The sequence below is a fragment of the Toxorhynchites rutilus genome, chromosome 3 (genome assembly GCF_029784135.1).
Source record: "Toxorhynchites rutilus septentrionalis strain SRP chromosome 3, ASM2978413v1, whole genome shotgun sequence".
In the NCBI taxonomy this organism is placed as follows: Eukaryota; Metazoa; Arthropoda; class Insecta; order Diptera; family Culicidae; genus Toxorhynchites; species Toxorhynchites rutilus.
Window position 1 is genome coordinate 150,830,530 of NC_073746.1, and position 25,466 is coordinate 150,855,995.

General features: G+C 38.1%; 1 protein-coding gene across 10 annotated transcripts in view; it reads left to right on the plus strand.

The window, feature by feature from the left end:
• Positions 1-25,466, plus strand: part of LOC129780200 (dual specificity tyrosine-phosphorylation-regulated kinase 2) — a 319,853-nt gene that overhangs the window by 271,005 nt on the left and 23,382 nt on the right. For all 10 annotated transcript variants that reach the window (XR_008743863.1, XR_008743864.1, XM_055788217.1 and 7 more), the window contains 2 exons: positions 18,890-19,028; positions 19,094-19,265. Coding sequence is in view for 8 of the 10 variants with exons in the window: in XM_055788217.1 (XP_055644192.1) it covers positions 18,890-19,028; positions 19,094-19,265 (311 nt within the window). In the remaining 2 variants the exon portion in view is untranslated. The remainder of the gene's footprint in view (positions 1-18,889; positions 19,029-19,093; positions 19,266-25,466) is intronic.

Consider the following 25,466-nt stretch of genomic DNA (forward strand, 5'->3'; position numbering starts at 1 on the left):
TTTTGCTCACGATGAGTCAGAAACTCATGGAGGTTTCTGATAATTGATAAGGAAAAGTTGATTTCATAATTTTTGTTTTAAAACGTGTTTCTACCACCCAAAACTCCATTACCATTTTCATTCCAGAGAAATGTAACATAAAGCCTTAATGTTGTCTTTGTCCTAGCGTGGCAAGGTTGTCGCATCTGCAAATCTCGATTGGATTTGAGTCGGTCGGATTACAAAGCGCAAAATTGCGATCACTTTGGGAAATTCTGACTTGATCGTAATCTAGAATAAAGGTATTTGATTCGATCGGATTCAAAAAAAGAAAGGCTGTGCCATATTGTTTGAATCTGTGATGTAATAGAAGAAATGTATCCACATGGCCACACGATCATCGCAGGGGGAAACCATTTTCTCGTGATCCCGGTACAACGAGAACATCATGGTCCAACGATTGGGTTGCCCGAAAAGTAATTCTATAGTAAATCTATATATATATATATATATAAAAATGGATTCCTGTCTGTCTGTCTGATTCTTATGGACTCGGAAACTACTGAACCGATCGCATGAAAAGTTGTATGTAGGGGTTTTTGGGGCCGGGAAGGTTTTCATGATAGTTAGAGACCCCTCCCCCTCTCTAAGGGGGAGGCTGCTATACAAATGAAACACAAATTTCAACATTACTCGAGAATTAATCAAGCAAATGCAACCAAATTAGGTATCTGGAGGTTTTAGGGTGCAATTCATGATTCTATGGTGGTTAGATACTCCTCCCCCTTCTCTTAGGAGGAGGGAGGGGGCTGCCGTACACAAATTTCTGCATTACTCGAGAACTTATGAAGCAAATGAAACCAAATTAGGCATATGGAGGTTTTAGGGTGCTATAAATGTTTCTATGGTGGTTAGATACTCCTCCCCCTCTCTTAGGGGGAGCTGCCATACAAATGAAACACAAATTTCTGCATTACTCGAGAATTAATCAAGCAAATTAAACGAAATTTGGCATGTGTAGGTTTTAGGGTGCAATAAATGTTTCTATGGTGGTTAGATACTCCTCCCCCTCTCTTGAGGGGGGCTGTCATACAAATGAAACACAAATTTCTGCATTACTCGGGAATTTATCAAGAAAATGAAAACAAATTAGGCATATGGAGGTTTTAGGGTGCAATAAATGTTTTTATGGTGGTTAGACCTCTCTAAGGGGAGAAGAGGGGAGGGGTCTGTCTTCATTCTATCATATTTTCTATATCAAACATTTATTCCATGTAACGGAGAAACATGTTGTTTGCAAGTGTTTGAAAAATCTTGAACGAGAATTGTGTCTGAAAATAATCTGATATTATAATGATGAGTTTTGGTAGAAGTACTAGGATTTTTTAGTAAAAGGTAAATTCAACGGGGTCGATTAGAAGATTAATCAATGAACAGTTCTGCGATTGGAAACATTAACTTGCGCTTAGTAAGAAAACGTGAATGTTTGAAGGTATTGTTAACAAAAAAACAAATTTTGGGCGGGACGAAGTTTGCCGGGTCAGCTAGTTACAAATAAAATACATTTGTTGTGCATAGAATAATCGCATACAGATGAGATGTACATCATTTTAAAGCTATGAACTACCAAGTTTTGGAATATTTACGAACAAATTTTAATTTTGGTGTGTAAAGATGTATTTGAAAAAACGGAAAGAAACAACAGATTCAATAGCAAATCCACTTCTTGGATGGCATTAACGTTCCTAGAGGAACTTCGACGTCTCAACGTTATATTACTTGCGTCATTGTCATTAGTACTTTTTGATTTCTATGCCAAAAACACTCCTAGAATACGCGTGACCACAGTACAAGTCGGAGGAAATTTCTTTGACGAAAAATTTCCCAGACCAGAACGGGAATCAAACCCGAACCTCTGCCATGTTAGGTGTGACGCTAACCACTCGGCACCCAAAACAATAGCAAATCTAATTAGTCTTGTCTATAAGCTTTCAGTTAATCCTATAACGTTCCTGTAGGACCTTTCAATACAGAGATATTGTTGTTTGAATGAAAAGTTTCCGCTACTCCTTTGGAGATTAATTGTTCAATAAATAATGATCTCATCGCAAATCAAAAACTGTTTATTACACTTGCGCAAAAAATAGAATTTGTTTTCATAATAATTAATCATAATTAGTTTTCGTAAAAAACTCAGCTTCCAAGAAATCATATAAAAAATATAGCGTTCTCAAGAATTGCGAAAACAAAATCCAATTTTTTCACAAGTGTAATATGTTTTCAAAGAAGATTTGCTTTAGCCTTAATTTGATATATAGGTCATCTGAATCGATTCAGTAGTTCAAAAGTTATGAATTTTTGAAGAAAGTAATTTTTGGGAAGAGAAAAAATGGTGGAAAAAATTAATGTTTGGATCACCCTAAAATGGAAATGGGTACCCTAATGAAAAAAAAAATAATACGTGTCGAATATTTTGCGTTAAGGAACAAAACAACCTCTTTTCTCGAAAATCTGAGAACCACTATATTGGTTTGGCATGGAATGGCTGAATATATGATGTAAAGTTTTCATACCGAGAAAAAAACCAATTCGCGAAAATGATTTAGAATTGAAATTATTCAGTCACCATTCCGCATAAGAAGTTTCAAGTCACGTGTGTTTTGGGAGTATACTCATCATAATCATGGAAATTATCCGTCCAAAACACGATTGTGTTTCGTTTTTGGAATCAAGAATATTTATTCATGCGTTTTATGGCAAAAAAAAAATATTCTAAGCTGCTCATTGTATTCTGTTCCAGCAATTGTCACGCAACTTTGCGGTTGCGTTGCGCCACGAATCCATTAATCACAATCAGCTTCACTTCATCTTAACTGTATCCATCGCTTGTTGCCGGAAGGATTTATATCCGTTTTCAGCACTTCTGGTTTGCTCAGAATCAGATTATCAATCGCTCCGCGATGGGCTGGCATACATGGCTTCTGCTTGAGTGCCTGAAATACGGAGTCCCCCCTTCAAGACACTTTGGATTGTGTTGTAAAGCATCGGCCCGAGCGACTTCCGAGCACCGTATGTAACATCTTTCCTTCCCGAAGGCTCTGTCGGCGGAAGGTATGTTGTGTGTGTGTTTTTATGTTCCACGCGCTCCACAAATGAAAACCGAAAACTCATCAGAGGTCGAGCAAGCAAAAACACATAAATCAAAAATTTTCCTCGCTGCCGAATAAAAGCCGTTTTGAGCCAAAAATAAACACACACAGAGTTACTTTGCGCTCCGTGTGGTCGGGCAAATTGGCCGGAAGGTCGAGGTTTAGTGGTTTAGTGTTCACTATTTCGCATTAGAGTTGTACCGGGTGCTTCTGGAAAAGTTTTGCTCCCGTAAAATTAGATTTGTTCTGCGTCACTGGAAGAAGATAAAATTTCAATTCCAACCCGTGTGGTGAATGGCCTGGCTATTTGCGAATCGAGAAAGTAGTATGGGGAAATGCTTCATATGACTGACTTCGGGTCTCTATTTATGGAATTCTCATTTTTGTCTTTTGCTTTCTGAGCGTATGTATTCGGGTATGTTCCCAGCAAATTGTTTTTTCATATCTTTTTGCATACGATTACAGCAGTATCCCCAATTTCAAATCTTATTCGTAGAATTTTGTCATTGAACATTGAGAGGTTACATGGCTCGACCACAATGATAGAGAAGATATAGAAGTTTTTTACTGATCGTTTCCGTCGTATTTTACATAATATCAACATACTACTTTTGTGGAAAAAAAACCCTACAGATTAGGTTAAAGGGGAGTTGCAGAGTGGTGTTATTACGCTAACCACCCAATTTCACACAACAACCGGAGCCGGTCAGTTTGGGTACATTGGAAAATGCGTATACATTATTTGACGGTTTGTTACACTCAAATAACACTAAAAAAAATCAAATAACATTGAGTTTAAAAATAAAAAAAAATAACAGGACATTGGTCCTCTGACGCAAAAATTGTCGATTTTGAAAACTCGTACAGCAGCCCCTTTCAAAAACATTAAAACCGCTTAATGTCAATCCTTTCAATCTACATTCCAGAATCAATGCAGAAAAACAACGAATAAAAACCAAGAACAATATGTGCGTGTGATGCAGATATACCCAGGCGGCATGAGAACCGACGCTTTGTATCATCGAGTTCCACTTTGGATTTGAAGTTGCAAACTAAATCACATACATTATTGTCTTGATACTGTCTGCTTGCTGGGAGGAGCAAGACGGTGTAATAAAAATTTCAAATACTCTGCTTTTACGCTCTGACCTTTTCAATAAGTTGCCATCGGGCGTGGCTTAAATTGCAATATTTATCAATATTATCCATAGTCCACATATTGTAGTGTTTGTACTCTGCATTTGCATTTCGAGCGACTAGCAAGCGTTGTTCTGTCGTATAAATAAATCCCAGTGATTTTTTTTTTGGGTGCTGAATTAATCTTAACCAATGAATTGTGAGTGTGTTTGAATGTTTTGACGATCTATAAAATAAATCATATGTGATCAAAATGAAAGAACGAATGAAACGATTTGAACGAAACTTTGCGTAATAAACATTTTCAGTTCAATGTATTTCATTAACGTAACTTATATGTTCGATCTTTTAAAAGTTAAATGTAAAGAGAAAAAAGTAACACATTTTTGTCGTGATGTAGAAGAAGAAATAAAGCAAATCAATATTCAGTTCGTTCAATTGATGTCTCGATAGTGGAAAATACGTGCCAGCCATCTTCAAGATGGAGGCGATCTGGCGTAGTGGTAACATCCATGCCTCTCACGCTAAAGGTCACGAGTTCAATTCTCACTCCCGACATTCTTCCAAAAATGGAAGTAAAAGTGAACCAACCAAATGAGTTGAAAATCACTATAATACAGATATAAAAAAAAAAAAAAAATCTTCAAGATTTATAACTGCTGGGACCCATCTATGAATCGGGAAACCAACGATACGTCAGACAACTTAAATGGAGTTAATGCAGAATTTGGAACCGCATTTTTTCGTCGATGCCATTAAATCAATTAGTGTCCACATCGGTATTTCAAATTTGAATCACAGTCATATTACTTACTTCATTCAAGAACTTGCAATTGTATTAATTGCTCCGATCCGATTAATATGAGTATTGAATGCTTTGAATTGAATCTGAAATCTCTATGAAAACGATTTGTACATATTCCATTTGTCATGCAAGGTGATAAAAGTTTCAGATCACCGCATGGGCCATGAACCATGCTTATGGTAACAGTATCAAACAATCATTCATGTTCCGTAATCCGATTGGTTTGAAACTCTGTCAAATTTTGCATTCTTAAATCCGTTCGACTCAATTGCAATCGTTCCATGCAACCTATAGTAACCTTGCATTTTCACAAAACAAACGTCAAAACTATTCATCCGTATTCGTGGAGCAATTTACTCTCTACCAGATTGGCAGATCCGAAAGTAATTTTAAATTATTAAAATTTAAACGAAAATTATTACTCTATGTCATTTAAATACTTAGAAGACATAGTCCTAACCTTTACTCAACTTTTTCCATAAATTTCTTTGCATTCCCTCCAAAACTTTATCCATAATATACGAGGGTTGTTCAAAAAATAAGTGTCAGTGCCTCAGCAATCGCGGAAAAATAAAGTCAGGACAAAAAACAAGGTGATTTTTTCAATTTACGTTTTATTTTCTACGAACGCCTGTTTCATCACCTTATTATTGTGAAGTTATGGACCGATTAAGATCTCAAGAGCAATTGAAAAAAATCAAATGGAATGTGTTCGAGCATCTTCCTTACTTCCCAGACCTCGCCCCTAGCGACTAACACTTATTCCCGGTGATGAAACAGGCGTTCGGCGGTCAACGATTCGATAACACTGAAGAAATTCGTGACACAGTTTCATCGTACTTCAAAAAGTTGGACGCTACGCAATTCGCGCTCGGAATAGAAAAACTCCAGCCACGCTATGGAAAATGCCTCGAACGTTACGGCGATTATGTAGAAAAATAGAAAATAAAACGTAGATTACGAAAATCACCTTATTTTTGTCCTAACTTTATTTTTCCGTTATTTCTGAGGTACTGAAACTTATTCTTTGAACGACCCTTGTAAAATCATCAACAGACAGAATTCACGTTCAAGATTTTTCCCCACTTGCAAAGAATATATTACTTCTTACATGGAATACGTATTTGATGTGTAGAGCTAATTTTCATTTATAATCTTTGTTTTAAAATTTAAAATCGTGTTTATTTCACTCGAAATTATCATTATCCATTATCGTGTTTATACTTCATAGAAATAGGTCACAGAGATAAATGTCGTATATGTCGAATTGCGTGGCAAGGTTACCGCATATTCTAAACTCGATTGGACTTGAGTCGAACGGATTGCGAATGCAAAATAGCAATCCGTTTCAATCTGGAATTTCTGAGGAAATTACAGTGTCGATTTCCAAAGGACGTATTTTGTCGATTAACCAAATTAAATATGTGTGTATGAGATAATCCTCCAATCCTCCTTTCCATTCAACCAAATACATCCAGCAAATATTTGGGACCAAATCCACCGGTAATGTCGTAACAATGCAATGCGTTTTTGCCTGGCAATGGCAAAGGCTGTGTGGGCTTTGCGCATGATAGCGTCTCGAAAGTGAACGTATTCAACCTCACGTCGCTCATCTAACTCCGTGTTCATAAATATTCATTCAAAATGAGAGATGATTCATAATGTTCATAATGAATGAAATACCTGTGGCGGGGTCTCTTTGCTTAATGTTTATTCAAAATCCGTCTTGTCCTTCCAAACGGCTGGGGATTTTTCGTTAAACAAACCGTCAAATCTTGCACTTGTGACAACACATATTCTAGAGCTTGTCACTTGCTCGGTATAGAAATATCAACTAAGACCTAATAAAAATGATGCAAGTATAATGCTACGTTGAGAGGGCGGAAGTTGGGAACGTTAGTGCATTGAAGAAGAACATGGAGAGAGTCGTATGAATGGTGTGTGCAACGATGAATTTCAAATAATTGTTTTTTTTTCGAATCACAATTTCTTGCGTCAAAGTTCTTTTCCGTTTCCGTTTTTTACTAGAGAGGCTTTAAACTTCTTCATATTCATTCGCCTCTGAAAAAATGCCTTGTCTATTTATAAGTTGATTTTTATTGACGATACCAGACGTACAGATTTATCTGGAAAGGTACAGAATTTCTCGTTATTTTTGGTACAGATTCTGTACGGTACAGATTACAGATGTTCATCAAAAAGTAAAGATTGGTACAGTTTTTTTCCGCGTGTGAAATTTTTCTCGAAAATTTCATTGAATGATAGTACGCAATCGAGGCGAGCAAATGTTAATGTACATTGAACTCGACTCGGATTGCGTCAGCTCGGCGGCTTTCGGCTGTCTCTTCGTTCGATGGTTACTTCACTCTCATTACATTGACCTCAGAATAAAGTTCATCACGGAAAAATAAATTCATAATAAAAATAGTCGGCGGCGTTCATACATAAATACTAGTATTTGTAGTAAGTAAATCTAGATATAAGGTAAGCAAGTAAATATAATATTTTCTAGTAAACATATGAGATTTTTTTCATATTTCATGATTTTTGTCTACGATGAATAATTCTATTGGTACAGATTTTTTTTGAGGAAAAGTACAGATGAGATAGATTTTTTTCCCATCTGGTACAGCTTAAAATGTGTGTCGCCACATGCTTGCTTGAGATTATGATTCCGAGTTAATATCTATCAGATAGAAGAATAATTTCCAAAGCGAATGATACAAGAATATCAAGAATCGAATCAAAATCTACCGAGCTGTGGCCATTTTTCTAAACCTGGTTCATGCATGTTGTCAAATTCGGCATAAAGTTTAGATCATTTAGAAATGAAGACTCGGGATTTGGTTGAAATCAGCGTTCCGATAAGTTTCATCGTTGATCAATCGTACAACTTGCGAGCCCGGATTGATGCTTCGATTGGGCTGCCTATTTGCCTGGTAACACTTGAAGTCTTCCTGGAGACGGATTTGCCGCGGGTTCCAAACCGACGCTTGGTTTGCGGTTAAACCTTTCTGTTTAGTGATTGCATTTGCCATTCGCCACATCTTTCACAGTTGGAAAATTTCTTCCCATCCAGCTTGTGACATATTTTACAGTAAATTACATTCAATGGCACGTCGCATTACCACCACTCAGTATCGGATTGGAGGTAATTTTAACCTGTAATTGAACATTTGCGATGACAGTGGTACAGTGTCGACTTTCAATGTGGGGTCATAATTTGGATCCCGAACTCTATGTTTACAAAAATGTCCAACTAAATATGTCGCATTACTGGTCCGTCCAATTAGCTAAATGTCGAGATAAGAGTAAATTACTGTACTTTCAATCTAGAAGCAATTTAAGAATTGGTGAAAATCAATAAGCTCAGAACAACTGCCAAATTCACATACTCATCATATCCTGGCAAACAAATTATAAAAAAATCAATTTGTGTTTTATTATTATTTTGGATATTGTTTTAGAAAGCATTGAACTGTATTTCCTAAACTCTTTTTTGAAAGGTTTAATGGCCCTGAAAAGCGCCTTGTTTTATGGAATGGTTCCAATTTAGAAAACTTAGTACTCGTGGTTTTGAAAAAAAACCATTTCGAACGCCCTCGATGCCGCCTTGTTCTGGATTTGCCACCAAAGCAGTTTGTATAAAGAACAAACTTTTTTCTTCTGCTACCTGATGCCGTTTTGCGATTGCGTTTGCCACTCGCCACTCGCTGCAACTGCCTGTTGTTGTCTCGATGTGTTCTGTTCTGAATGCGGTTTTTCTTATCGTCGCGAGCAGCTTTACCAGCCAACTCGATCACTTCGGCGGCCGAAACTATATAACGCCGGCTAGGTGGACTGGTGCACTGGTACTAACGCGCCCGGCCTAGCTACCCTTGCGGGGAACTCCAGATCAACACGGTTCGAGCGGGATTTTGCCTTTCCCTTCACTTTTCCTCCTTTACCATGTCCAGACATGGCTGCTTGGGTTGGTTTGTTGATGTGTTGTGATGCGAACCGATGTGGTGTACGGTTTGAATGAGAATGATCGTTACGGCAGCGGAGCGGGGATTTTTAAGCTGACTGGCTGGCTCGAGAATTATGCATGTGTGAGACTGCGACCAATGTTTCGTTCATTTTTTTCTTTTTCCTTTCCAATCGTGCTTCATTCTATTCTATTGCTGCTCTGGTTGCCCGTTTTTGTCGGTACGATTTGAGGAGCACAAAATGGACCAATACAAAATGGGCACATAGTGCATTTTGACAATGCTTGATATTTCACAATTATTCAATTATTTATCTCAAGAAAAATGAAATGTTATTCGTTATAATAGATGCGTAGATATATTTCCTATCAATTGATGCAAAAACCTTTGCGATCTATTGAGAAATGCTCGAGTTATAAGCGTTCCAAATCTTGCATTTTTTCCTACTTGTTCAGTACCTAGATTTCCATTTCACCCCCTATATCTTCCGGTTAGACGTAGTCCTACGTCAAAAATCTGTTTCGAATATATCACGTTCCCATTATATCACTAAGGTTAAGGATTGCATAGACTTGGACGGTGAGCAAGCATTCTAAAGAATCGATCCGAGTAGCGAATTCAAACTTCGTTAGTCAGAGTTAGATGTTGGCATTTACATCCGCCATTCCTATAACATAGTTTGACACGTCCGCGAAAAAAACAGCTCGAATAATTCGCAATGCGGTCGTGTTTTGGACACCAACCTTCTATTTATTTTTTTTTGTTACGCGATCTTTGCTCTTTTTTAACTTTATTTGCTGTTTGATTTTCATCATAGAACAAAATATAGCTATACCTATTTGACTCATATTCCGAACACTTCATTTTGAAAACTAAATTTATTGAACATCAATGATATAAATAATTGGATAATGAAAATCCTGATATTCTTTAGCATATACCCCAACATTTATAGGTATCAAAACAACATAAATGTTCAGTAAATTTAGCTTTTGAAATTAATCTCTTCTTACTAACAATAGAATAAGGTGAAATGTGAATACATATTAGATATAAGATAAGCTTAAGAATTGAGTATGATGAATATGAGTGTGAATGTGAGTGTGAACATTGTCAACATTTCCTTATACCCCTTCCTTTTCGTGAAGAAAAAATGACAGCCTTCTAAACTCGAGCAAACCGCGAGTAATCGGTTCTCTACTTCATTAACATTAGAATTAATGAAAAATGTTTATATATACTTGTAACAATACAGATAGGAGTTTGGCTCCTTTAAACTTATGTAACTGAGCCTATAAAAATAAACGATTCAATGAAAAAAAGCTTTTGAAATTAAGTGTTCGGAATTTGAGTAAAAAATTAAATATTCGAAATTTGAGTCAAAATGGTACTTTTTCACATTAGAATTGGAGTCTTTTGAAGTATTTCTGACAAATGGAATTGGAACTGCATCAAGTAAAATGAAAGCATTTTAACTGAGACGAAAACCTTGCTTGCTTGAACAATTTAAAAAGGCCTCTTCCTCGGCTTACATTGTCGACACCATCACACTCCGCAACGCTATTTTAATTTGTTGTCGCTATTATGAATTTTCGGTACTTCCTTATCTTCCTCAACAAATTTCACCGTTTCGTCAGTGTCCGAGAACGATGTAGATATTGAATGAACTGGTATGTTAATATCAATGAATGACAAAACAAGGGATATTTCATCTTGCTCACATTCCGTGAACGCAGAGCAGAACGAAAAAAAGAATGAACTAAACTGAATGAATCAACTGTGAGTGGCCTGCTGTGATTGTGAGGATTGGCGTTGGTTCATTTTCGGTACCCCGAATGCAATGGGGTAACGATCGAATGCGGTCTGAGATTCAGCTGAAAAGATTGATGCGGAAGAGATATTTCGAAGCACTGGTATTTGCATAATATCAGTATTTATTGTATAAAAAGAAAACAGTCAGAATAAAAAGAATAGAATAGTCAACTAGAAAGTAGTCACATATCGTCACATATATTCAACTAGGAAGTAGTAACATAACATTCGAAAACCAACAATTGTTTCTGTATTTCCTTACTTTGTATCTTTCAATCCCAGTGATCAATGTTTTTCTAAAGGAAAGCCCTAGGGACCGACATGGGGCTCAACGTGTTAATAGGCCCTTGATCGGTGAAGTGTTATGATGAGAACAACTCCTTCAAGCTTAACCTTGATAGCTTAACTTGATAGAAACGTCACCGATATACACAATAGAGGGGCATCCATAGAACCAAGTACTGAGTTTCTCCCAGGAATCTCGGAACACAGTTGGAACTAAAAAAATGAAGATATGTAATTGGTATCTCAAAGTGCACCGCTTAAAAATAATTGAACTCATTTAGAAAGAGAGCACTTCATTTTGTGGCAGTGGTCGGATATGCCAACTTTTGACAGCGTATTTTGTCCGTAAACAGTTCTGATTGGTCTATTTTTGCAGTTTAAAACTAACGTTGTAAGAAAATCAATTGTTCGCTGGTACCTCAACTCGGAAGCTGGCAAAACTGATAAATATCATAAAAGTACTGTAGCGCGAGTGATTAAAAAGTACAAGGAAACTCTTAAGACAGTGCAAACCAAGCGTCGGTTTGGAACCCGCGGCAAATCCGTCTCCAGGAAGACTTCAAGTGTTACCAGGCAAATAGGCAGCCCAATCGAAGCATCAATCCGGGCTCGCAAGTTGTACGATTGATCAACGATGAAACTTATCGGAACGCCGATTTCAACCAAATCCCGAGTCTTCATTTCTAAATGATCTAAACTTTATGCCGAATTTGACAACATGCATGAACCAGGTTTAGAAAAAAAGGCCACAGCTCGGTAGATTTTGATTCGATTCTTGATATTCTTGTATCATTCGCTTTGGAAATTATTCTTCTATCTGATAGATATTAACTCGGAATCATAATCTCAAGCAAGCATGTGGCGACACACATTTTAAGCTGTACCAGATGGGAAAAAAATCTATCTCATCTGTACTTTTCCTCAAAAAAAATCTGTACCAATAGAATTATTCATCGTAGACAAAAATCATGAAATATGAAAAAAATCTCATATGTTTACTAGAAAATATTATATTTACTTGCTTACCTTATATCTAGATTTACTTACTACAAATACTAGTATTTATGTATGAACGCCGCCGACTATTTTTATTATGAATTTATTTTTCCGTGATGAACTTTATTCTGAGGTCAATGTAATGAGAGTGAAGTAACCATCGAACGAAGAGACAGCCGAAAGCCGCCGAGCTGACGCAATCCGAGTCGAGTTCAATGTACATTAACATTTGCTCGCCTCGATTGCGTACTCCTATCTGTATTGTTACAAGTATATATAAACATTTTTCATTAATTCTAATGTTAATGAAGTAGAGAACCGATTACTCGCGGTTTGCTCGAGTTTAGAAGGCTGTCATTTTTTCTTCACGAAAAGGAAGGGGTATAAGGAAATGGTGACAATGTTCACACTCACATTCACACTCATATTCATCATACTCAATTCTTAAGCTTATCTTATATCTAATATGTATTCACATTTCACCTTATTCTATTGTTAGTAAGAAGAGATTAATTTCAAAAGCTAAATTTACTGAACATTTATGTTGTTTTGATACCTATAAATGTTGGGGTATATGCTAAAGAATATCGGGATTTTCATTATCCAATTATTTATATCATTGATGTTCAATAAATTTAGTTTTCAAAATGAAGTGTTCGGAATATGAGTCAAATAGGTATAGCTATATTTTGTTCTATGATGAAAATCAAACAGCAAATAAAGTTAAAAAAGAGCAAAGATCGCGTAACAAAAAAAAATAAATAGAAGGTTGGTGTCCAAAACACGACCGCATTGCGAATTATTCGAGCTGTTTTTTTCGCGGACGTGTCAAACTATGTTATAGGAATGGCGGATGTAAATGCCAACATCTAACTCTGACTAACGAAGTTTGAATTCGCTACTCGGATCGATTCTTTAGAATGCTTGCTCACCGTCCAAGTCTATGCAATCCTTAACCTTAGTGATATAATGGGAACGTGATATATTCGAAACAGATTTTTGACGTAGGACTACGTCTAACCGGAAGATATAGGGGGTGAAATGGAAATCTAGGTACTGAACAAGTAGGAAAAAATGCAAGATTTGGAACGCTTATAACTCGAGCATTTCTCAATAGATCGCAAAGGTTTTTGCATCAATTGATAGGAAATATATCTACGCATCTATCATAACGAATAACATTTCATTTTTCTTGAGATAAATAATTGAATAATTGTGAAATATCAAGCATTGTCAAAATGCACTATGTGCCCATTTTGTATTGGTCCATTTTGTGCTCCTCAAATCGTACCGACAAAAACGGGCAACCAGAGCAGCAATAGAATAGAATGAAGCACGATTGGAAAGGAAAAAGAAAAAAATGAACGAAACATTGGTCGCAGTCTCACACATGCATAATTCTCGAGCCAGCCAGTCAGCTTAAAAATCCCCGCTCCGCTGCCGTAACGATCATTCTCATTCAAACCGTACACCACATCGGTTCGCATCACAACACATCAACAAACCAACCCAAGCAGCCATGTCTGGACATGGTAAAGGAGGAAAAGTGAAGGGAAAGGCAAAATCCCGCTCGAACCGTGTTGATCTGGAGTTCCCCGCAAGGGTAGCTAGGCCGGGCGCGTTAGTACCAGTGCACCAGTCCACCTAGCCGGCGTTATATAGTTTCGGCCGCCGAAGTGATCGAGTTGGCTGGTAAAGCTGCTCGCGACGATAAGAAAAACCGCATTCAGAACAGAACACATCGAGACAACAACAGGCAGTTGCAGCGAGTGGCGAGTGGCAAACGCAATCGCAAAACGGCATCAGGTAGCAGAAGAAAAAAGTTTGTTCTTTATACAAACTGCTTTGGTGGCAAATCCAGAACAAGGCGGCATCGAGGGCGTTCGAAATGGTTTTTTTCAAAACCACGAGTACTAAGTTTTCTAAATTGGAACCATTCCATAAAACAAGGCGCTTTTCAGGGCCATTAAACCTTTCAAAAAAGAGTTTAGGAAATACAGTTCAATGCTTTCTAAAACAATATCCAAAATAATAATAAAACACAAATTGATTTTTTTATAATTTGTTTGCCAGGATATGATGAGTATGTGAATTTGGCAGTTGTTCTGAGCTTATTGATTTTCACCAATTCTTAAATTGCTTCTAGATTGAAAGTACAGTAATTTACTCTTATCTCGACATTTAGCTAATTGGACGGACCAGTAATGCGACATATTTAGTTGGACATTTTTGTAAACATAGAGTTCGGGGTCCAAATTATGACCCCACATTGAAAGTCGACACTGTACCACTGTCATCGCAAATGTTCAATTACAGGTTAAAATTACCTCCAATCCGATACTGAGTGGTGGTAATGCGACGTGCCATTGAATGTAATTTACTGTAAAATATGTCACAAGCTGGATGGGAAGAAATTTTCCAACTGTGAAAGATGTGGCGAATGGCAAATGCAATCACTAAACAGAAAGGTTTAACCGAACAAGATGGGGATATCGAGTAATAACAAAACAATAAACTCTTTAGATTGAAGATAATTTTGTGATCCTGAAAAGGACCTTTTTTAGCCTGCATGTGAATCCAACGAGCGAACAAATCGTAATGAATGTATTTTTTTGCCATCGCTCCCTTTTAACGCTCATTCGTTCGTCTCGTTGGACTCGCCCTTCTGGCTGAGTCTGCCGATTTGTCTCTATCCTGTGAGTGTGTACCGCTAGAGTATAAAACACGCGGACCCCAAAAAAATATCTTATTTTCTTTCAAACCGTAAACCCGTGTGGTTGTACGGCATCGGCATCGTGGACGTAACAAAGGAGGACAAGTTAAGGGAAAGGCAAAGTCCCACTCGAACCGTGCAAGTGTGCAGTTCCCTGTTGGTCGCATTCACTGATTGCTCCGCAAGGGTAACTAGGCCGAACGGATTGGTGCCGGAGCACCAGTATACCTAACAGGGATTGTAGAGTTTCGGCCGTCGGAGTGCTCGAGTTGGCTTGCAAAGCTGCTCACGACAATCAGAAAACCCGCATCAAGAACAGAGCAGCTTCGGTTCGGCGCTCATCAAGGCAACAATTAGTTTCAGTGAGTGGCAAAGTGTTTCTCCGGCACGTCGCATTAAATGTAATATACTGAACAACATGTCACAAGCTGGATGGGAAGAAATTTTCCAACTGTGAAAGCTGTGGCGAGTGGCAAACACAATAGCTAAACAGGAAGGTTTAACCGAAAATGATGGGAATATCGAGTGATAACAAAAATACAACACCAAAGGTTCTTTTCAGAACCATCAACATATTCATAAAGAGTAAACAGTAAACTAATCCATTTTTCAGGTAGATAGGTAGGTATTCACGTAGGAGAAGAGAATAAAACAATATATTTAAAATATATATTTAACAAAAGCTGTCCCCTTTGTATAGTCCTACGTCACTCCGGTTATGTCCCCGACATTACCCACCCGTCTTTTTTCTAAGAGAAAAATCTTTTTCTTTCTCCAGTATGTATGATTTCAACATTATTATCCGTACAACATGCAAAATTTATAGAAAAATATTTATTACCATATGTATCACATGGACACGTAACACGTAACATAGTACTTGTATAACGAAACTATTGTTGCAGTGCTTTTCTCATAGTAATTTCTCGAAAAGAGATAAAGATGCAATTTCTCAAAGAGATGAGCTACGTCTGTGTTTTTTTTTTTCAACGGATTCTATCATGTCACTTGTTGTCTGCATCATATCTTCATCTTCATCATCCTCAACATCGATATTTTCATTCATTTCTAATTGCGGTATTTTTAAGTGCCCATTAATTGCCCATTCTCTATACTGATTAATGCCCATTCTCTATATCATTTCTGCATATCAGCTCCCGTACTTCTATTTGAGTCTAAGGATCCGGACTCTTAATTAAGGTTGACAGAGAAATGTTGTATTCTTAAACTAAAACATTGTTCTGCTTTTAAGATTTGATTATTGTTGTGACTTGAAAAATAAACCAGATCCGTCCCAATTATACACCTGACCAATGGTCAAATGACGATTTTCAGTCATTGTAACTATCCATTACCCGGAAATCATCCAAAACAATAACTTGAATTTTCAAATTCCGAACCTCTTGTTAAAATTATTGCACCACTGAACTTAAACGACGCAGATACTTCAAAATTGGGTGCAAATTTTTAAGCCTGTAAGTGAATATCTTCAGAAGAAATGGTTAGGTGAAGTTCTTGTTGTTTGACTGTATTTTACTCTAAAATAAAGTATAGTTTTTTGTTACCAATTATTTTGAATACAAAAATAATTCTAATGGGAGCAGCATATAATTTATTTATCTTATATTGCTTGCTAAATTCACAACAGACCGGGTTACTCTAAAGAATCAATTGTGATATTAAATTTATGGTTATATCATCAAGGCATTAAGCATTTCAAGTTATTATTACAGAGTGTCCGAAATATGATTCGGAACGGTATGTTTCTGTGGCAAAAAACTGCCGAAGGAACCCGGGACACTTGCGACGTGTATGGAGAAGGTCTACAGCATAGAAAGGGTTTGCAAAGTTAAAAAATGGCGACTTTGACGTCTATGACACGCCCTTTCTAAATTCCATGGAGTTCGTCCCTGATCACTTTTGAAGGAAAACGGTCGCCAAACCAGTCGTGAATTGGCGGAATTAAATGAACTGCGGCGAATATATAATCGATTAACTTATTGATATAATTATTGTTTATTGATATGATAAAGACGAAAGTTACGAATCGTTCGTTCTGAAAGTCGCGTAGGATTTTGTACTTCTGGTACGATTTGTGATTAAATGCTCCTCTAATTTACTCCAAACTTTGAAAAATAGGCTAGGAAAAACGGTCTTACGTATCAGTATGAAACGTTCACAGATGTTTAGGGAATACACTAGGCATAAATTTGCCTGCAAACATTAGAACTTACTGCAATATTTGCAGAATTACAGTGGATTTTGTAAAGCACCAAAATAAATCTGTTTTTGGCACTTTTATGAAATCGATGCAAAAAATTTAAATATTTTTTTTTCGTCAAACTAACAAAATATTCTATGCAGAATTAATTGGAGTTTCCAAAACTGCCTTTTTTTCATTCATTGATTGGATTTGCAGAAAATCTTTGAAAAAACAGAGAAAGCGCACCAAGCGTCGTCACACACTGCACCACATTTCTGACGATGTTATTTTTATGAAAAGGTAGAAGATTCTTGGCTGGTCGAATTAATTGCTCCGATGGACGATTTTGTCGACTGCGAAATCGATCAATAGCACGATAAGGGAACTGTGGTCTTCATTACAACATGTTTCTGACGACATTACTGGGTCAAATTTATCTTTTACTATAAATTGTGATCATTACTGTGTGCTCTGTTTGTGGATATGACCCAAACCAGCAAATACTAGCTTACATATAGCTACTGTCATTAGCTCGTTATCTCGCACGAATCGATGAAACATCGTGCACTGCGATGTTATCATCACCATAAACTGTTCCCAGATCCATTCTCCGTTCAGTTAACTTACTGGGAAAACATTTTCCACCCGCCCCTGGTGCATGGATCCTCCGCTTCAACCCCCCCATTACCATCAATCAGTTTTTCCATACATTGATTACACAACTGACAAAATCTACGTCAGATCCACATCTACAGTGCTTAATCCCGCATTCGTGCTAAAGGAGGGTAAAGAGCGCGAATGACAATTAACAATGCGAAAAAGTTCTCCGTGTGTTTTTTTTCCTGATGTTGGTTTGTTTCGCCAAATGATTTAAACTGTTCGTTCCGAGTCGGTAATTTCCAAACAAACAGCAAACATCACGGCAAGCGGATCGGAAAAAAATGTCATGTTATGTGCATTACCGACGAGCGGGGATAAGTTACCGGTAGCCTAGATTTAATAACTCCACCGGTGAACTACTAATTAATTATCTAAAGTTGATCTGGAGGTCTCATTCCGTCCATATTTGGACATGCGGGGAAACTTTCCGGCTTTCAGTAAGTTTGACGGTTTGACATTTTCATTTCGCGAAGGCAACGGAAAACGACCAACTTTTTAATGGCGTTCCCTAAGGTTCCCTTTGCCGTTCCTAGGTTAAATAGTTGATACGCCACGGGTTGCGCAACCCCATTGAAGTGGAGTTCAAGACAAAATGCGATATTATATGTCACAGTTCAAACCGTTTTCGTGGTTTGGAATTTGAGCGGGGAAGGCATCCCCGAGCAGGAGAAGGTGAATATTTTTCGCGATTTACTGATAACGGAAGTTTCATACTCAGCGAGGATAACCTCTTGGATCAACGGTTTGTTAAGCATTTCACGTTTTATTAATTGAATGCTAAACGAGTCGATATCAGGCAAATTATATAATATTTCGACAAAAGAAAACTTTCGAAACTCCCATACTTTATCATCGAAAAAAATTGATTCATATAAATTTTGAAGCCCCAATGTTGGAGAATATTACCGCCCGACATGGAAGCTCAGGTTCACGTTCAATGTCGTTTGCAGAAGTTTAAGGTGATTAACGAAAAACTTTGGCGAAAGTGGCAGTTGCAATTTCCCGACACGAGATCCAGCAGTTGGTTTGCTTATTTAGTTGATTATTCACGCTATTACTTTATTAGTTTGTGAGACTCGAAGAATCTTTATCATCTGATGGCATTTATTCCAAACACGTAACACGCGCGGCTTCGAAACTGTCTAATCATATCGGTACCTCTTTCTGTTCTTCTTCTTCCAGCCTGAATCTGTATGAACTCATCAAGAAGAACAACTACCAAGGATTCAGTTTGAGCCTCATCCGAAGATTCTGCAATTCGATAGTCAAGTGTCTCCGATTGCTGTACCAGGAGAACATTATTCACTGTGATTTAAAACCCGTAAGTTGTGTGCTCATCTCAGGTTTCGTGAGTGGAGGAAATTAATTTTGTTTTGCTCGTTCCAGGAGAATGTTCTACTCAAACAGCGGGGCAGCAGCCTGATTAAGGTCATCGATTTCGGCAGCTCGTGTTATTCGCATCGCAAAGTATACACCTACATCCAGTCCCGCTTCTACCGGTCGCCGGAAGTCATCCTGGGACTGTCGTACGGAACACCCATCGATATGTGGAGTTTAGGTAATGCATTATTGATTATGTTTAGCTAACTTGCTCGCTGATTGTCGTGCTGTGGCGTGAGAGAATGTTTTCGATCGACATGAAGATTACGCAGTAATTATCTGAGTCACCCGAGCGCTGTCTTCTGTTGCGATATTTAGTCAGCAGTGTCGATATGAGTCCAGGTCACATACGTATTGTACGTCATGGTTTTATCTATTACAGCTGCTTCTACTAACTTTGCGGTTTATATTCAGCTCACGATAATTCTGAACTTTTCTGACTTTGACTGACTTCTCTGACTTGACTTTCTGGACAATCGTAAAAATCGTACAAAAAAATCGTATAACCGCGTATTGTTGCATTTTTTTGAGTTTTGAAAAAGCGCTACGCTGCGTGTTAGCGAATACATTGTAAGGTATTCTAGGTTTATATAAAAATTAGAGATCACTTACGCACACAACTACCAACGCCCTCATAAACCATTTTTCTAGTCCCTGAATTTTTAAAATACATCCTCAGACATACTATAAACAAGCCGCAAGCTATTCAAACACTTGAATAAATCTCAAACGACATAATAAATCGTCAAAAAACCTCTTAGGGGAAGTGGAGTCAAAGTGGTCACCCTAAGGAATATGCCCATTTCCAGCGCCCACATACCGATTTAAATCCTTTCACTATAAGAATTCAAAATAGTACACTTTTCATCATTAGAAAAAAAAAAGGGTGAAAAATCTAACTTTTTTTTTGCTTGGAGGTAAAGTGGTCACCCACTCATATCAAGCTAAATGGGAGAGATTTATGCGTTTTTTCGTCCAAATTTGTTTAAATTATATTTGTTACAGTAGGTACATGTATGAAATAAGCTTGGTCTGTTTACCTAGAGTCTCAATTTTAATTTTCTCTTGCATACAAAAACGTAGTAAGAAACACACAACGTTCCGCATAATGAGGCTTGGTTTAGTTGGAGTGGCATATTTATCCAGGGTCAAAACCAAAAAAGGATCTTCTTCAAGAGCAGAATGTGATGAGGTATATCAGCTTTAATAAACAGAACATTGTAAGTTGTTATTCACCTATGATCACTTTGCCCTCAAACATGAAAATAATTTGTATGCTAATTAATCGGTGAGATTAAACAAAATATCTGTTCACCTCTCCTAGAATATGTGAACAGTCGTCCAAACTGATGATTTGTCCAACATATCAGATTGAATAAACTAAATTTCATGAGAAATTCCTTAGATACCATGCGCACAGAACTACGGCCAAATGGCTATCGAGAGAGTAATTTCTGTTTTCATTTGTATTTTGACATGCGAGAGCTCTACTAAAGTACAGAGTGACTCAAAAGTCATTAAATTCTTCAAACATAAGGTGACTATCAATACGGCATCTATAGTTAATAGATATACTATCAAACAAGCAGGTGACCACTTTGCCCCCCATGACCAATTTGCCCCCACTACCCCTATATTGGGTTGGGGAAAGAGTAATGTCGTATATTGTCAATATATGGCAACACTTAAACATATCTTGTGTTGTACTTATCGCATCGGGTCATACTATACGGCTATTCAAAGACGACAATCTGTGCTACAAGACAGTGTTGTGATTGTCCTTTTCAGTCTCAAGCAATAGCGCGTCATAGATGGAGTCCACCAAGCAAGAAATTCGCCATATTTTACGTTTTTACTACCTGCGAGATAAAACTGCAACGAAGGCGGCCGAGAAATTCGTGTAGTTTATGGACCCGATACTGTAACGATTCGCACAGCAAAGCGTTGGTTTGATCGATTTCGCTCTGGTGTAGTGGCTGTAGAAGATACACCCCGTACTGGTAGGCCAATCGTCGTGGAAACCGATAAACTCGTTGAAATCATCCAAGTAGATCGGCATGTGGGCACTCGCTCGATTGGCCAGGAACTGGGTATAGACCATAAAACCGTTTGGAACCATTTGCAGAAGATTGGATTCCAAAAAAAGCTGGATTTATGGGTGCCACACGAGTTGACGCAAAAACATCTTTTAGACCGAATCAACGCCTGCAATGCACTGCTGAAACGGAACGAACTCGAACCATTTTTGAAGAAGATGGTGACTGGTGATGAAAAGTGGATCACGTACGAGAACCTAAAGCGAAAAAAGTCGTGGTCGAAGCGCGGTGAGCCGGCCCAAACCATCGCCAAGCCCGGATTGACGGCTAGGAAGGTTTTGCTGTGTGTTTGGTGGGATTGGAAGGGAATCATTCACTATCAGCTGCTCAACTATGGCCAGACCCTCAACTCGGTTCTCTACTGTGAGCAGCTTGACCGTTTGAAGCAGGCGATTGATCAGAAGCGGCCAGAAATGATCAATAATGGTGTTGTTTTCCACCAGGACAACGCTCGGCCTCACACATCTTTGATGACCCGCCAGAAGCTACGGGAGCTCGGATGGGATGTCCTATTGCACCCACCATATAGTTCGGACCTTGCTCCAAGTGATTATCATCTCTTCCGGTCCATGCAAAACGCTCTTGGTGATACTAAGTTGGCCTCAAAAGAGGCTTGCGAAAACTTTTTGATTTTCAACTCATTTGGCTGGTTCGTCACTTTTTACTTCCATTTTTGGAAGAATGTCGGGAGTGAGAATTTGAACTCGTGACCTTTAGCGTGAGAGGCATGGATGTTACCACTACGCCAGATCGCCTCCCTTGCGAAAACTGGCTGTCTGAGTTTTTTGCAAATAAGGAGGGGGGGGGGGTTATAAGGGGGAGATAATGAAGTTGTCTTCTAAATGACAACAAGTTTGCAAACAAAACGGCGCACATTTGACTTAAATTGAATAATTTTAAGTACGTTAAATAAAGCGTCAAATTTCGATCAGAAATACGACATTTCTTTTTCCCCAACCCAAAATGTTCTGCGGTCCCCTGATATCTTCCATGATTTAATTACACTGAGTTGAATGGAAACCGTTAGTTTGAAATGGACACAACTCATTTATTGTATCTAAGATATAAATCCAATTTGTTTCTTGTTTCGGTCCAGATTTGTAGAGAAATTGTAAATCCCCTCTACCAGAGGCGCTCAAACGCAAACGAGAAAAGCGATTTTCGGATATGACTCACCCACCAAAACTCGTATTCATCCTGTATTTCATTGAGAAGTCTAGCTAAGGAAATGGAATAAAGGAACCTTTTCTTGCGTTCGTTCAGTGAATATTGCTCAAATTGCCAAAAGTGACATTTTACTTTTTATGTTAAATATCAATAAAGAATGCCAAATCCTTTCAAACGACTACGAAGTTTTACAGGAAAGTGAAAAAATGACCCCGTAAAATCTTGAAAACAGAATGGCGTAAGCGCCATTTCCACTGTGATGTGACGCAAACTCCATTTCCCTTGTGATTGGACGTAACTTGAATGTGATGCGATGTGATTTTTGATTCGTTCTGATGACATAGAATAAAGGAGCAATGACAGCAAATTTCACATAAAAACATCAATTAAGAGACACAGCATCTTGAGTTGGTCACTCACCTCACTTGCTCAATTTCTCTTTCGGATGAATTGAAGCTATGGGTTGATCGAAAGGTAAATGTCGGATTTGGTGAACAGCTGCACTGAATACTCCATCGAAACGCATCTTATAACAAAACTCGCGTAATTTATGTTTGCTTTACATCTGATTATTACGATCGGCATTATCTTATTTAACGCGGTTGTTTTCAATTGCATTTTGGATTGGAAAAAACGGTGCTGTCCATAATTGTTTGATTCGGGTTCAAACATTCGGGTTTCGGGTTAGCCTGCTACAAAGTCGGAAAATGTGTAGAACTCTTCTCCCTGATGCTACCTCATGCTTCACTCAATTTTTCCAAATTTTTTATTGAAGGCTGAGGGTTTTTAATATAAAATATCCAAAAATCAGAGAGATGTTATGTTATGATTTTTCAAAGTTACCAAATAGTGTTTTCCCCTTTTTTCCAAATTTTTTTTTTCAAAAATTCATAACTCTTGAACTACTGGAGCGATTCAGATGTCAACATATCAAATTGAAGCCAGGCCAAAAAACGAAGAAACGCAACTCTGATTTTCTGATATATTAGGCTGTCAAAAAAGTCCTGCGGTATTTTTTTTGAATTTTCATTTGTTCATAAAATTAGTTACAATCATCTGTTTTAAGTCAAATATGCGCCGTTTTGTTCGATGTTCCCAACGAGATGCCAACTTCATAATACCCTTGTTATAGAAGCTCGCTTCTTTATTGGCAAAAAACTCGGATAGCCAATTTTCACAGGCCTCTTTTGTGACTAACTTCTGACTACCTAGCTCGTTCACCATGGACAAAAACAGGTTGTAGTCACATGGTGCAAGGTCCGGACTATACGGCGGATGCAAAAAACCTCCCATCCGAGCTCCCGGAGCTTCTGGCGCGTCACCAAAGAAGTGTGTGGCCTGGCGTTGTCCTGATGGAAGACAATGCGGCCTCTGTTTATCAAAGATGGCCTCTTCTTCATGACCTTCAAGCGGTCCAGTTGTTGGCAGTACAGGTCCGAATTGAGCGTTTGGCCATAGGGAAGAAGCTCATAATAGATTATTCCTTGACAATCCCACCAAACACACAGCAGAACCTTCCTGGCCGTTAATGAGGGCTTGGCCACCGTCTGAGCCGTTTCAGCGGGCTTCGACCACGACCGTTTGCACTTCACGTTGTCGTAAGTGACCCACTTTTCATCGCCAGTCACCATCCGCTTCAGAAACGGGTCGATTTTGTTGCGATTCAGCAGCGATTCACATGCGTCGATACGGTCAAAGATGTTTTTTTGCGTCAACGTGTGTGGCACCCATACATCGAGCTTCTTTGTGAATCCAAGCTTCTTCAAGTGGTTAATAACGGTTTGATGACTTATCCCCAGCTCTTGGCCGATGCTACGGCTGCTACTATGCCGGTCTTTCTCGGCTAATTCAGCGATTTTGTCGCAATTTTCGACGACAGGCCTTCCGGAGCGTGGCGCATCTTCGACGACCTCTATACCAGAACGAAAACGTTGAAACCATCGTTGTGCGGTGGAAATGGAAACTGTATCGGGTCCATAAACTGCACAAATTTTATTGGCAGCTTGAGATGCATTTTTGCCTTTGTCATAGTAGTACTGTAAAATATGTCGGATTTTCTCTTTATTTTGCTCCATATTTGCGACACTATAACTCACGAACGACTTAACCAAACAAAACACTATCAAGGACTATATTATAGCGCGTAAAAATACCTTTCCAACAAGCTATAGTATGACTCGATACAATGAATACATCTAGAACTACGCGCTTACAACGACACCTCGCGGAAATACCGCAGGACTTTTTTGACAGCCTAATATTATGTAAAAACTTCAGGTTTCAAGAAAAAAAATTAAAAATATAGCGCTCTTGGTTCCGGGACCGTATAAACTACAAACAACAAATACAATCAATAATTGCGAAATTAAATAAATTTTTCGCAAGTACAATGTTTTCTCCAAAGACTTTTCCAAAAAGACTAGCTCATTGTCTTCAATTCGATATGTCGATCATTTAAATCGGTCCAAACGCTATGAATTAAAAAAAAATCATTTTTGGAAAAAGGGGAAAAGTTGATTTTCCGGACCACCCTAAAATGTAAATGGGCACCCCAATGAAAAAATAAAAAAATGGGTCTAATATTTGGCGATAAGGAACAAAAAGGAGAACTTTTCATGAAAATCTTAGATCCACTTTATCGGTTTGGCATGAAATGTCTGAATAATTACTTGGTCTAAAGACAGCATTTCCACGACATTGAAACTGGATAAAATTTTATATATTCAATTTGTTGAATGAAATAAGTATATCAAGCAAATAGCTTTTATTTTTTAAATAGCACAATCCCCTTTTCCAGTAGATAAATGAACAACCGATCTAAAGAAAGATATGTAGGCGAACTATCTTCCCATCCTGCCACTTTAAGTCTCACCCGTAGGTGATAATTAAATCGAACATGCAACGTTCCAATTGAAGCTCTCCCTTTTCCATGCCACACCTGATAACACACCGTGTGGTGATAAATTGAATAAGTATTATTGCCACTAACGGCCGGGAGCGCACAGTGGGTGGAAGAGTAATTGCTGCACAAAGTGTAGATTGTGGCCGATAAGCGCCTGGTTAAACAGAAATGAAAAAGCATTCGCCCTGCAGCCCATGGGTCTCACTGGGGGTGG